The 15,004-nt window shown below is 42.8% G+C and overlaps 1 protein-coding gene across 6 annotated transcripts in view; it reads left to right on the top strand.

Moving 5' to 3' along the window:
- cyth1b (cytohesin 1b) overlaps positions 1–15,004 on the top strand; it is a 68,042-nt gene that overhangs the window by 41,696 nt on the left and 11,342 nt on the right. For all 6 annotated transcript variants that reach the window (XM_058992397.1, XM_058992394.1, XM_058992396.1 and 3 more), the window contains 6 exons: positions 424–506; positions 7,793–7,857; positions 10,345–10,411; positions 10,769–10,887; positions 14,015–14,095; positions 14,568–14,680. In XM_058992397.1, coding sequence (XP_058848380.1) covers positions 424–506; positions 7,793–7,857; positions 10,345–10,411; positions 10,769–10,887; positions 14,015–14,095; positions 14,568–14,680 — 528 coding nt within the window. The remainder of the gene's footprint in view (positions 1–423; positions 507–7,792; positions 7,858–10,344; positions 10,412–10,768; positions 10,888–14,014; positions 14,096–14,567; positions 14,681–15,004) is intronic.

The raw sequence follows: 15,004 nt of genomic DNA, 5'->3' as shown, positions 1-15,004 counted from the left end.
GATTGGTAAAGCCACGGCACAGGAAGACACGGTATGTGTGTTCCTTGTTGGTGTTCCTTTGTTAAGCTTACTAAACTCGGTCGACTAGCCAATTGGCACTCTGTGCCGCCGGCTGGCACTACAATGTTTATCTTGAAGTCTGGGCCAGCATTTGATTAGGGTGCTTTTTATTTAGTTTATTTTCTTTTGAGATGAATCCTCTCGTTTTCCAGTGCTGATGACATGCAATTACCGAATTTACAGATTGAGCTACTCGGTCTGCAAGTGACATAACTTGTATGTTGGCAGTTTAACCAGTCCTGCCTGCAGTTTTATTGGTTGCTAATTGATTGCAGAGTGCGACGTTTGTGCTGGTAGTTCACCAGATCCTGCTTCGGACCCTGCTTCTTGATTTTAACAGTCCTTCCCTTTTCTCTCCCCCAGTTCCCAACGACCTGACCCCGGAGGAGCGGCAGGAGTTGGAGAATATCCGCCGCCGCAAACAGGAGCTGCTGGAGGACATTCAGGTGAGACCGTGGTTTTCAACCTGTGGTACGCGTACCAGGTGTTCTTTATGACTGTGTGATTCCTCACCCACAATACTCCCTCAATCGCAACGTATCAATCTGTCTGTACCACTGAATCACAGAGGAATGAGAAATTATGATGAGAGGTATTTGTTATGATCTTTCAAAGTTTACTGATGCAGAAACAAAGCAGCCACTCTGTGGCGTTGATTGTGGTGAACTCTTGTCATATAATTAGACGATGCTGTCACATTTTCAGTGAGAAAACCGATTGTAATGGGGTAGGTCTCTGTTTTACAACAGCCATTAAGATTGCACAGTTACTGGTACACCTGCTGGTCCCTGCTGGGAAAACTGGTACTTGAGATGTTAGACTGAACTGCCATCTGCAGGCCTCTCCAGCATTCCTGAAACACGGAGTCTCACATGTTTTTGTTGTTGGGCACCACATGTTAAGTGACTTTGCTGTGACCCCCCCATTCACAATACATAACTGAATATATATTTTAAACCATTTTGAATTTTTTAAATCTGATGGTTATATTTCGTTTCTTCAAAAATGTCATCTGCAATGCACCGTAGCCATTGTGTGTAACGGTGAATAAGTGTAATCACAGAGCTATTTGTCTTTGTTTTGTCTCCATATATTTGGGTTGGTATTGAGCCCCCAGGCACTGCACTGTAACTTTTGGGCTGATTCGGTTCAGTTGTCAAAGTTTATTATGGGGTGGCTGCAGTGAAAGGGTTCATCCAAACCGATCGCTCCCTCTTTTTTCATGGGAGCCCAGTAGCTGCTGGGAGATACTGGGATCACAACAAGCAGATAGGGTTCTTCAAGACAGACTTAAATTGATTATGTCCTGCTTTTTGCTCTCCTCTTATCAAGAAATATTTACAACAACTGGCCAGTCAGCATCCGCTGCCTACAACAGTACATGCACAGGGGTGTGTCAAGGACTTTCTAAACACACAGCTTTTGTTTGTAGAAGAAAATATCTGAGGAATGTGGTGTGATAGCACAGACACATGGAATATTCCCTTCTCTCAGGGTAAAATGTGAATCACAAGCCTTTCTGAGCCGGCAGTGTCTGCTAATAGGGATGTAGTTAGAAAACTGAGATAGTCACAGAGGTATAGGGATCCCCTGAAAACCGACATCCATAAAGTAAATGCATTTGCTTCTCAATTTCAGTCATGCTGTGTTTTCTGTGTTCTGTGGTTTATTTGCATTTCATATCTGTGGCTGTTTGCTTGCTTAGCATGTTTTCTATATGAGTAAAATCTGTCCTTGGGTAGAATGCTGACCTTGTAACTCTACATTCTAAACAAAGACATTTCCACCTCCCTGCCTTTCTGAGTCATTAATATGAACAGCTAACCTGATTTCTAAATGATTCCTGTGCTGGAGGAACTAGATTTCTGCTTGCGCAGCCCTGGATAAACAAAGAGTTTAGATTCTCGTGCAGCTTCAGACATCCTTGTCTTGAAGGTAAACACTGCAATGAATCCAGACAGCTCACACTACACAGGAGTTGACAGCCTAGAATGATCAGCTGGAGGGAATGGGTCAGGACATTGCATGCCCTCTGACCTGGAAGGAATAGGTCTAGGTGGGGAGTGTGCTGTCTGTAATTCAGCAGCCACTGAGCACCAGGCAGAGACTCGAACCGGGGTAGCTGCCCGGTGCTCCTTTTGTTGTAAGTGCTGCATAAAGAAGTGGAAGGGAACTCTGCTGGTATTTTCCTCATCTATTGATAATGGACTGGAGCCCCCAGTGAGCAGCAAGGGCTTCTTTCTGCTGGAGTAACTTGACATTGATCTGTGTCACTTGAATGAAAGCAATGTTAGTAATTATCCTCCCTTTTTAAAGTAGTGTGTATTTTGACTGCAGCCGCCTTTAGTTTTACTCCAGAGATGTGGGTGAGTTATTTACACAGTATACTGCAGCTCCCACTGTCTTCTACTGGCAGCACTGTGGTTTCTGATAACACGCAGCTTTTCCGAGGCTGTTTTTATTTATTTCTGCTGCATTAGCCACAGCATGTTTCCGTTTTGTTGAAGATAGCGAGGTATTTGTTACACTCATTGAGGGCTATTTATCTGGATCAATGCTGCTTGCACAGTTAAGTAGTTGCGAGCATTATACAGACCTGATGGAACAGGGCTATGAAATAAGGGGTGCTGCGTGTGTAGAACAGCCTTGTGCTTTAATCTCAATAGAGGCCTGTAGATGCCATGAAGTTGAGGAACTGTATACTATTAAACGGACAAATAAACCCTCAAAACAAACAAATACACAGCCGGCCATCAAGAAGAATGGTTAATACATGCAGCAGAGATCCTTACGAAGTTAAGTGTAGTCGAACACTGGAGGTCGGTTTAGGGTGCTTCAGAACCAGTGCAGATCATCAAGCAGTACTGTAGTCATGACTGTAGAGAATAGGTTCTTTGCATCCTAGACGAGGAGCTGGAACAAAGCTCCTTATTCCAAGTTGCTTTTATAATATCTGAAACCATTATGCTGCTGCAATCAGGAAACTGCAATTGACTTGCAAAGTCCAGCAGCCCTGAACACTGCCCAGTAATTTAATGCATGAAACAAAGGGCCTATTCAATTAACTTCTTAGCTATGGAGGTGGTGCCTTTTCGAGAGGATATTAATTCAGGCAATAACCAGAGAAAGTGGAGGCATATCAATTTTGAATGACGTTTTGTTCATAAGAAATATTGCTTCACCTTTCTCCATTTTATTTGCATGCTTTTACATTTTCCCAAAGCCCTTTCGCAGTCCATGTCACAGATGATATTCTCCGTCACTGCTGCAAAAACGGTGGAACTGGGTAGGGTGTGTTGCAGTCTTCAGCTGTTATTCATGCTGAGAGACTGCGGTCCTCCTGCCGCCCTCCCACAGGGAGTTCTCTGTGCGTCCCATTGATTTCCCTGCAGGAGGGGATCATGGAGACAAAATCCTAATGGTTTTTCCTGTCTAGTTGTCCCCGCATATTATCTGCCTCATGCTCGATAAAGATTTGGTATTTTTCGTTTGGCTCAAGCACTTTGCTGCACCATCATTCTGGGACCAAAGAAGGTTGCAATGTACTTGTGTTAAATCCACCCTGGGATCCTAACGTAGATGACGTACAGCAGTGGCAGAAGACCGAATAGCAGGGAGAGGACATCCCTGAGGTATGGAGAACTGAGGTGCAATGGTAAAGAATAGTGGGGAACCATGCATGACGCTTGACCTGATGTGTCCATACGCGTCATGAATAGTGATGTTATCGCTCCCCCTTCCGAAGTGTGTTTCCTGTAAGTGAACCTAGTAGCGCAGGGGGAGATGGACTGTCCTGCTTGCATTCCCAAGGGGTAGGTTTTACTGCAAGGACCCTCTTACCCAACTTGAAACCTGCAACCTACAGCAGTAGGTTATGAGCAATGCAAACAGGCTTTGTTTTAGATAAAACAGTTACGTTTTAGTTCTGCTAATGTAGAGGGACAGTATGCAGATGTGATTTTTGGTGACTCGGGCAAATTGGCAAGCTTTTACAATGAGACAAACAGGCAGGCATGCTGAACACCCCCTGATGCACAGTCTTGTTTCACAGTGTTAAATTAAGCTTTGTGGTGGTCCTGGCTTTGATTAAAGCCACTACAGTAGATGGTGTTTTAAAGGAGTCAGAAAGGAACTTAAGCACAATGCTAATAATGAATGGAAATATACTGCAGAGAAGAGAGAGAGAGAGAGAGAGAGAGAGAACGTAATTATTCCAATTGGGAATAAACCAGCATCACCAAGGCTGGAATCCGATTTTTTTTATCGTTATTTATTCTGAAGTTCATAGGGATTGTGACTGACAGATTTCCTGTCTTTTAATTGTAATTAAGCTTTCACAGGGATTAATGCTATTTTTAATTTGTTTGCCTTAGTGTTAGTTGTTCTAGTTGTAGCTGGCTGGAAAGCAGTCTTCAGGAGATTGATCTACATTTCAGGAACCCTTAATGTGTGTCTTTAGGAATGCTTGTGGTTTACAGTGCATTTCTGCTGGTTACAAGATAAGCCTCCAAGACTAAAGTACCATCAAAGCCATGGCAATTTACCAGGCTGTATACTGTTGGAGGTTTTCCAGTCTTATTACTGGTCCCATTTCACAGATGGGTCAATGCTTCTGGTTACTTTATTTCCTGGGTCTTGAGCCCAAGACCTGATGCGTTGTAGCTCAGTTCCCTAACAGCCACCACATATCTCACACAAGCTGTTATGAGATATGTGGTGACGTAAGGATGAAGAGCAAAGAAAATAGCACTTTCCACAGGGCCTTGCCTTTTCCATTTCCCCATTTCACTACTGAAAGCATTTGTGTAATGAGGCTGCATTTCTTGTGTAAGAAGAGAGCGTCCATTTGAGGAACCAACAAATGTACTGGAAGGGTTCTTGTAATCTGTGCAATGACATCAGGAAGACAGCCGTGATGAAATGCACTGCAAGAATCAAGCGGTTTACTCAGGGCATCGCTTTATATATTTTAAGGTTATTAAAATCAAACGCCCAACACAGCGTGCAAGTCTGTTTAGTGCACAGCATCTCTCTCTGTTTAAGACATACTTGAGCAGGGTGTCATATGAAAGTCCAGTAGGATGCGGATTAGGTGGGCGTGTTCGTGAAGCCCCCCCGCAGACTCGATTTCCAGGGTTATCTGGACTCTCTAGGGCAGAAAATTGAAGCAAACTCTAAACTAGGTCAAGCAAGGTTGTTAGGAGCACCATGATTCCCAAATCAAGCGCGAGACCGGATAATGTAAAGACTGGGGGGGGGGGGGGGGGGTTGGACAGCTGGAGACAAGCTTTTAAGCTGAGCAATTCAAAGAAATACTGGGCCTTTTATGCTCCTTTGCATTGATGGAAATGTTTGCCTACCTACTCTGTCTCCTCTTCCTTACAGCACCTCCATTGTCTATTGTTCTACCCATCTGTCCAAATGTGCATCCTCTATCTGTCTGTATTATAGATACTGTAATCTACACAGTATCTATTGCAGTAGCCTGTACATCTATATATATTTCTACAGCTCCCTCTCCTATCCTATGGATATAGTCACGTACTGTACAGGCTGTACTTGAACCCATCCAGTCTGAACCTTTCTGTGAACACAAAGAGGAGCTCTATTCACAGTTGGCTGGCTCTGGTTATTGTATTTGATCAAAGCTGACGCAGGTCTCTTTGATTGCTTTAACAATATCAAATGGAATCATTAGACGTTTAAAATCGCATTCCCAATGCACTTCTGAAGCCCAGGGGCAGGGGTGTTGCTGCAGAGCTGGTGCCCCCTGGGTCTTAGTGGCCCTTTGTCCTCAGAGTGCTTGTAGAGCACAAAGCTCACTAAAACATGCTTCACATTGCCCTACCTGTATATAACACTAAAAGCAGCACTGGTTAACAGGAGGCTTTAGGTAATTTAACATAATCCTTTTATTTATAGACATATGGTTTGGATTTACTGTAGTGAGAGAGCTGGATGAGGGAGCATGTTTTGATACTTGTGTTGTTACAGTATTATTGTATTTGTTTGTGGATTCAACATCTAAATCGAGGTCCTCTGGGATGCTCAGTTCAGTGGTAGTTGTATCATATCGACCCGTCTAGACCTGTGTTCAGTACAGGCTTAATGCACAGCATTTCAATAGTTCAGAAACGCCTACCTTGTGCCACTCCAGGGGTTTTGACGTGGAAGAAATACATTAATGAAAAGGGAAAGAAGGAAGGAAGTTTCAACCCTTTGGGTCTGTATGTTGTGTTATGTTAATATTTAAAAAGCATGCATGTATAATTAATTCATTGGTGAAATGATATGCAGCTGGAATGATGCTGTGCAAGAAGCTATGCAAACATCTGCCTGTCCCTAAAAGGTGACCCCACCTAGTTCATGCTTCTCTCCCTGTCCCGCCTGTCCCTCCACTCCCTCCCTGGCTGTCCCGGTTTGATTTCCTTGCCGGATTTCATTCTCCGAGCTGTTTGTACAGTGAATCACTCAGCTATGTCTCAGGCTGCTGTGGTACTCTGTGTAAATTTAACTTTCTTTGCAGATTTAGCTCCGGCTTTGCAAATGCCCTCAGGCTCCGGATTTTTGCACACACTCGAGAGTTCTTCAAGGAGAAGCTTTCATTTCTTCTCTCCATTTATTTTTCATTGCAAAAAGTTTGTTTTTGTGGGAAAGCCACTTACTGATTAAAGATGCTGTTTGTTCCACACCCCTGTGGCTGCACGGCATGTCTTTGTTTTTGTTGCTCAGTTGTTTGCATGGTGCACAAGGTTCATACTGTGTGCATATCCAGGCTTGCCTCAGTGCAGTTCATGCCTGCTTGTCTCAGTGCAGTTCATGCCTGCCTGTCCCCTTGTTTTTCGTTAGTTTTTCCCTGACTCTGCAGTGATCAGGTGGAGACCTGACTCTACACTGATTCTTTTCAAGGGGAGGGGGCTGGTTGTGGCCGGGGAGTTGACAAGGTGCTGTCTGAGTTCAGGGATTCATAGGCAATTCATACATTCATGGTCTGTATGTATGCTTGGTTCTGTGGTGAAGGATTGTCCTGCATCACTACAGTTCAAAATCCAGCATAGCAACAACTGTCTTATTTGGATTAAAAAAAAAAAAAAAAGAATTTGTTCTGGATTTGCTCTCTTGATTTGAGAGCTGCATGACAATTCTGGCAGTCTGTGTTTTCTTTTCAATCCTCCAGTGGAGTGACTGTGCAGTATTTCCTAATGTGACCAAAAAAGAAAGAACGAAGGGAAAAATAAAATGCCAAATAAGACTCTTTTAGGACAAACTTGGCCCCCCATTTTTATTACATGCTTGCATATAACTTTCAAAAAAGGGGTCGTTGGCTAGCCCTTTTTATACCCCACATTTTATTTTTATTCGTGTTCTGTTTATTTATCTAGAACAGTCATTATCATTGTTTAATGAAACTTTCCTTGTTAAGGGTGGTGTGGCTGTTTAACAATTCATTTTCTTACAGTACCTCTGTCATTTTCACTGCTTACCTTATCACATATTGCTACCCTGCCCATTACATCTCAGTATCCATGTAACCAGTAACCTGGATGCAGCTGAGTTATGGATGGTATGGCTTTTGTGGCTTCAAGCTGCACCACTGAAGTTAATTTAATTGTCATACATGTTTTTTGTAATGAATTCTAGCTTGGCTTGATTCGCTGCTGTAGCTGGGCCTGCAGTTAAGAAGGTAAAGTCTCCCCCTCCTCACTGTCCCCCCCCCCTCTCTCTCCCCCAGCGTCTGAAGGATGAGATAACAGAGGTCACGAATGAGATTGAGAACCTGGGGTCCACTGAAGAGCGGTAAGCCACCTCCTTTCTTCTTCATTTATTCATTCATTCATTCATCTGTTTAGTGATGAAAGGTGAGGCGTTGGCCTTTTGAATGCGAGGGCTTCTTTTCATTTGGTGATTGCGGATGCATGTCCCCTCTTTGTCAACGCTTTGGAAACTTTTCTCCTGTTTTTTTAGACAATTTTCCCTAAACCTCCACGTTCCCTTTCACGTCTCCACTGCGATTTAACATGAAAAAAAATAAAGACCCTCTCTTGATCTAAAACTACACAACATTAACTTTTAACATGAAATGGTAAAGGCAAGATAAGCGCGCCTGCGGGAAAATATATATTTTACATATTAATGAAGTGCGTGTGAATTATTTACGGAGCTGTGTGACTCAGAAGGCGGCTGCAGGATTCACAGCAGGGGCGACACTGATGTCTTCAGCTTTTCAATGCATGAAAATAACTGCTCTGTCATTAAAATGAAACAAAAGAAAAAAGACTTTAAATACCAAATACACATAAACAAAAGACCATCTCAAGTATAATGTACTGCATTCTCTGAAGAGCCAGAATAGCCTTCTGTACTAATGAAGTGCTTCTTGGCAGAGCAGTGTAATGCTTAAGTGTTGCATTGTTGGTATGTACAATAAGGCCCGTGATGCAAATGATACCTCGAGACAGAACTCTTGAGTATTCTAGTTCATGACATGATGCTGCAAAATAACTCTTAACGAAGACACAAATACTGAATATTCACTCCACTTTCTAAAAATATTTATATTTTAATAATTTAGTCGTTGCCAATTAGTTTTTATTATTTTCTCCCCAATTATTTTTTAGGCTCAGCTCACCGCTACCACCCCTGCGCTGACTCGGGAGGGGCGAAGATGAACACACGCTGTCCTCCGAAGCGTGTGCCGTCAACCGCCCGCTTCTTTACACACTGCAAACTCACCGTGCAGCCGCCTCAGAGCTACAGCGTCGGAGGACAACGCAGCTCTGGGCAGGTTACAGGAAAGCCCGCAGGCGCCCGGCCAGACTACAGGGGTCGCTGCTGCGCGGTGAGCCGAGGACACCCTGGCCGACCTAACCTTCCCTCCCCCCGGGCGACGCTCGGCCAATTGAGCGCCGCCCCCTGGGAGCTCCCGTCCACGGTTGGCTGTGGAATAGCCTGGACTCGAACCGGCGACGTCCAGGCTATAGAGCGCATCCTGCACTCTAGCGAGTTCTTTTACTGGATGCGCCACTCGGGAGCCCCCATTCACTCCACTTTCTCACCTCAAAGTTCGCTTTTTGGTTTATGTGTTCAAACGTGTCTGTGTGGTTGCTGCCGTGGCTGCCTCTGTGATCATCTTCGGTGTAGCTGAGACAGCCTGACACTCCCCTGCTGCAGTACTGACAGGGATGGGTAGATTGTAATTAACTCAGGACTCCACTTTGCACACTGGTTACTAATGCACTGCCTGTTAGGTTTATCACATCATCGCCTCCGCCTCTTTTGAAATATTCTGTAAAGTGGCTTACTTACATTCATTGTTTGACGGTTGATGTAAGATTTGTTTTTCTCTCCTGCCCCTGCTCCCCAGCTTCCCAGCCCCCAGACATGGACACGGTTCTTGTGACTCATTCAGCCCTTCAACAGTCCTTGGTTGTTCAGTATACATGTTTCCTAAAGAGAAAAGTAGTGGCACAGGGATGGAAATAGTAAGACTCCCATTGCATAGCAGTTTGATCCATTCCTGGTTTTACTAGGAGTATTGTAAGGCACACCTGAGCTTGTTACCTATACGCAAGCCCGTAGTAAAAACTGGAATGGGTGAAACTGCTTTTCAATACGAGTCTTATTTTCATCCCTGTGGTGTGGTGGAATTCATTGGGACCTTAAAACCTACTGTAACAGATTTTACTCCAAGAGTTGTTCCCATATTGCACAACTGCCCCTAGCATATTCTTTTTCGTGGACCATTTAACTTTTGTGCGTTACTGCGCTATTTTGTGTCGCTTCCAGGACAGCACTGTGTACGTTGCTTGAAGCATGACCCTCCTATAGAGGCAGGAGCGGTTCTGTCTCTGCATCGTGGGAGTGCTGGCAGTGATTAGGACTCCGACAAAGGTCTCTAATCTCTAATGGAAACAAGACTGGCTGGTTAAAGATTATCCCAATAATAATAATATAAAAAAATATGGTCCTTTTTTATGAACAAGAGGCAGACATTACCAACACACAACAGTACTGCGCAGAGGGCAGTGTCTGTGTATTCATTGTCTGTCTATCTGCTGTTCTCTGTAACTGTGTAATGTACGGTTCCTTCATAGACACCACACTGAGAGGATGGAAATGGCTGTATTGTAAATGTGGGGGGGGGGGGGGGCAGCAGAAGTTGTGGCTGACCACTAATTGTGAGAACTAACTGTTCCTGTGTATTACAGTGCTTGATCTAAAACCTATTTTTTATTTACAACAAACTTCTTGAATGTATTCTTTTTATTCTTTTTTTGTTTACAGGAAAAACATGCAAAGGAATAAACAGGTGGCCATGGGCCGTAAGAAATTCAATATGGACCCCAAAAAGGTAGGCGTTTACTTGTATCTGTCAGCCTGTTCCTGCTGTTAACATCTGTATCTGTATCTGACTCTGGTTATGACTAGCTTTCTGTCTACATCTCCTTTTGGATATTTCCATGTTTGTGTTTGTCTTAAACATTCTTAAATGCTTTGTCTTGCTGTTTATTATTACCCCCCTGCTCTAGGGATGCAGACTATATCTCCGGCGTCTGGGATGTAGTGAAGGCGTCCCTCTGTACGAATATGATAGAAACGATATAAATCAGGCAGCCTCAAGCAGTGTCTGTGCTTTAAATATCTGTTCAAAGCAGAGCCTGTTGAACTTGCATGTTTCAATTTCTTGTTCCTTCCCATTGCTTTCCAGGGGATCCGGTTCTTGATAGAGAATGACTTGCTGAAGAACACCTGTGAGGATATCGCTCAGTTCCTGTACAAGGGAGAAGGCCTGAATAAGACTGCAATCGGAGATTACCTGGGGGAGAGGTGAGGCTGGTGGCAACCTGTGTGCGTGTGAGAGAGAGAGATAGAGAGAGAGCGCACACAGCTTTATCTTCTAGTTTTCTGCCTTCTGAATTTTTCCAGGTTGTTTGCACTGATTTGCACAGTAAATAATTCAACACCTAGCAGCGACACAAATACCTTGTGTTGGCTGACTAAGATCACGCAGAAAACAAATCATCCCTCAAAAGGCAGTTTGGGAGAAGAGAAGAAACATGTGCCAATAACAAAGGAGGGTTGAGTTATTGTTCTGAGTAGTTTCTTGATAGTTTTTGTGCCATTTTGTACCTCAGAATTTGCCTTTGCTTTAAAATGGAAACCCAAGTATGTATGCAACTACTAGTGCTGTAAGTACAAAACCTTCAAAACCTTACTTAAAACATAATGAACTTCCTGTAAACATAAGAAAGTTTACAAAACAAGAGGAGGCCATTCGGCCCATCTTGCTCGTTTGTTAGTAGCTTATTGATCCCAGAATCTCATCAAGCAGCTTCTTGAAGGATCCCAGGGTGTCGGCTTCAACAACATTACTGGGGAGTTGGTTCCAGATTCCCACGATTCTCTGTGTAAAAACAAGTGCCTCCTATTTTCTGTTCAGAATGCCCCTTTATCTAATCTCCACTTGTGACCCCTGGTCCTTGTTTATTTTTTCATGACGAAAAAGTCCCTTGGGTCGACATTGTCATTACCTTTTAGGATTTTGAATGTTTGAACCAGATCGCCGCGTAGTCTTCTTTGTTCAAGACTGAATAGATTCAATTCTTTTAACCTGTCTGCATGACATGCCTTTTAAACCCGGGATAATTCTGGTCACTCTTTGTTGCACTCTTTCTAGAGCAGCAATATCCTTTTTGTAGCGAGATGACCAGAACTGAACACAGTATTCTAGATGAGGTCTTACTAATGCATTGTAAAGTTTTAACATTACTTCCCTTGATTTAAATTCAACACTTTTCACAATATATCCGAGCATCTTGTTGGCCTTTTTTATAGCTTCCCCACATTGTCTAGATGAAGACATTTCTGAGACAACATAAACTCCTAGGTCTTTTTCATAGATTCCTTCTTCAATTTCAGTATCTCCCATATGATATTTTATAATGCACATTTTTATTGCCTGCATGCAGTACTTTACACTTTAGTCTATTAAATGTCATTTGCCATGTGTCTGCCCAGTTCTGAATGCTGTCTAGATCATTTTGAACGACCTTTGCTGCTGTAACAGTGTTTGCCACTCCTCCTATTTTTGTGTCGTCTGCAAATTTAACAAGTTTGCTTACTATACCAGGATCTGTAATTAATGTAGATTAGGAATAGCAGAGGACATAATACTGATCCCTGTGGTACACCACTGGTTACCTCGCTCCATTTTGAGGTTTCTCCTCTAATCAGTACTTTCTGTTTTCTACATGTTAACCACTCCCTAATCCATGTGCATGCATTTCCTTGAATCCCTACAGCGTTCAGTTTGAGAATTAATCTGTTATGCAGGACTTTGTCAAAAGCTTTCTGATTTCCCTTTCTGCAGCAGGAAAAAAAAAGATAAGATGATTTCTGCCTCTCTACACAATTCCAATTGTAATCAAATTCGCTTTGCACACAAGAACCCAGTGCTTGTTTACTGGAAAGAAAGCATGTTTGCTCATCTGGTTCAACAAACAAATCATTCTTTTAAAATAGTTCTCCTGTAAGTGGGTTGGTCTTTTTCTAACCCCATGGTAGTTTTGTTTCCTCTTTTTATTATAAACCACTGGGAATCGATTGACAAGTGAATCCCTTAAGATGACTCGCTTTGTAATCTTGACCTGCTTGTGACTCATCCGCCACCACATCTTGCACATGTAAAAACCTGGCTAGGTCATCATTGAGAAACAAATATTAACTGCACATGATATTAACTGCACATGACATTAACTGGTCATGTGCATCTCTGTGGAGGCAGTGCTTTTTATTTTTAGAACACGCTAATTGAGCTCCACGCACTGCTGTTTCTTTTTTTTTTTTTTTTTTTTAATCGGATTTCTTTCTTCATGCCCCTCCAATGATCTTTTATCTTTTTTGAAAGTAGTAAAACCTGCAAAATTAGCCCAAACTGCTATTCAGTGGGGAGTTTCTTTCTATCCCTGAGACTATTTTCTTCTTGTGTGTGCAATTGCATAAATCACTGTGTGAAAGTCCAAACTCAGCAATGGTGAGTTTCCACTGTGAGCCTCAGGCGAGCTCAGTTTGTTATCTAAATGTACGTTCTCCCTTACGGATTGTGAAGGGCATTGTCTAATTGCTGAATATTATTAAAAACAGCCCTTAGTGGCGCACTGTAAGACAGGTGCGCAGGATTATTATTGTAATTAATTTTAAAAGCCCCTTTAGATTCACATATCAAGTTTTCTTGGTAAAAAGGAAATGTCTGTTTTTTTGTTTATAAAATCATTTTAAAGTGAAAATGTGTTAAGATAGTAGGAAAACGTTCGTCTCCTATATTTAATTAAACGCTGCAATTGCAAGAGTATTGATTTTTTTTTAATTGCAGTGCATATTTCTGAAAATGACTTATTGCTACAAAGAATCCTGTTTGGATGATGTGAATGCAGTGGCAATTTGTGCATTTTGAATTATGATGATGTCTGTGTCAGTAATGTCTGAGAGCAGCCCTGGTGCATGTAATCCACTATGGTTGCATTTGGGGAATAGCAGGAGCAAAAGAGGTCATTATTAAGCAAGCTTCAGGTTAGTATCGCAACATTTAAAATCCTAGCTAGTACCCATTAAAGTCTTGTAATGCCTAGGACACTTAACTGATGAAAGAAAACACACTTGGGGATCACTGGAGTGTTAGGCATAGTGCAGTTATGCTTTGTAGGAACAACAGCCACTGTACTTAAGAATGGTCAGAATTGCAGTGCATCACTTGAGATACATTACAGCAGCAGATGGAATGGGGTGTTAAAACTTCAGCAGCTTGAGTACAAGGGCTTGTGTCCCTGCAGGGGCTATCACTGATGAGCAGGTCATGGGTCACGGGTGTAATGTAATGCTTTGAAAATGAAAGATTGGTGCTGCTTTCTAAATGCATATTCAGTCATTTTTCTATTTTTTTTTTTTTTTTTTTTAGGGATGATTTCAATATTCAAGTTCTTCATGCCTTTGTGGAGCTGCATGAATTCACGGACCTCAACCTGGTGCAAGCTCTACGGTAAATAACGATGGTGTCGGTGATTTGAGGGGGGCTCCAGCGGTGTCTTCACTCGGAGCCACAGTGTCACAACATGTTGCAATACCAAGCAGCTGTACGTCAGATTACAAATGTAACAGTTAAAGGACATCTGTCTGCTTAGCTTGGGGTATTTGTGAGGTGCAGGATCTGTCTAGATGGAGAATGTGAAGTGCAGGAGTCTCTTTGGTCCATAGATACCCCTGCTTATTGAGCTTCCACTGTTTCACAGGGATGGAAATAAGTCTTATTGCATAGCAGTTTCACCTGTTCCAGGTTTTACTACAAGCTTGATTAGCCACAGGGTGCAGGTAACAAGCGGAGGTGTGTCTGATTTTAAACGCATAGTAAAACCAGGAATGGATATAAACTGCTGTCTTATTCCCATCCCTGTTGCAGTATTCCCTCTTTGTAGTAGCACAATGTGACCCTCCCTGTCCTTCTCCCCCTACAGGCAGTTCCTGTGGAGTTTCCGGCTGCCCGGAGAGGCCCAGAAGATTGACCGCATGATGGAAGCGTTCGCCCAGCGATACTGCCGGTGTAACCCAGGGGTCTTTCAGTCCACAGGTATGTCTGTTCAGCACCGGGGCTGACGGAGCAAGAATCGTTTTGCCTAGCTGGTAGGAAATGGGTTCAGCTCCCATGCCATTTATACTGTATCTGTGTTTGTGGACCTTTTATGCAGCTGCAGTTTAACAATTTAAATTGATTTAGATACTCAAGGATGTTATTTATTTAGACAAACAGACCACCCATTTCATATGTGATCGCTGTATGGAAGCTACAATAAAACTTGAGAGTGTCAGCTGCGTACCATATTAAAGAGAGAATGGCAAGTGCTTGTTCGGACTCCCATCATCCACAAGCCAGAAAGTTGTGTAACAAGAATTA

Source organism: Acipenser ruthenus, chromosome 19 (genome assembly GCF_902713425.1).
Source record: "Acipenser ruthenus chromosome 19, fAciRut3.2 maternal haplotype, whole genome shotgun sequence".
Lineage (NCBI taxonomy): Eukaryota > Metazoa > Chordata > Actinopteri > Acipenseriformes > Acipenseridae > Acipenser > Acipenser ruthenus.
Note: the sequence above shows the minus strand (reverse complement) of the source record. Positions and strands in the feature narration are given on the sequence as shown.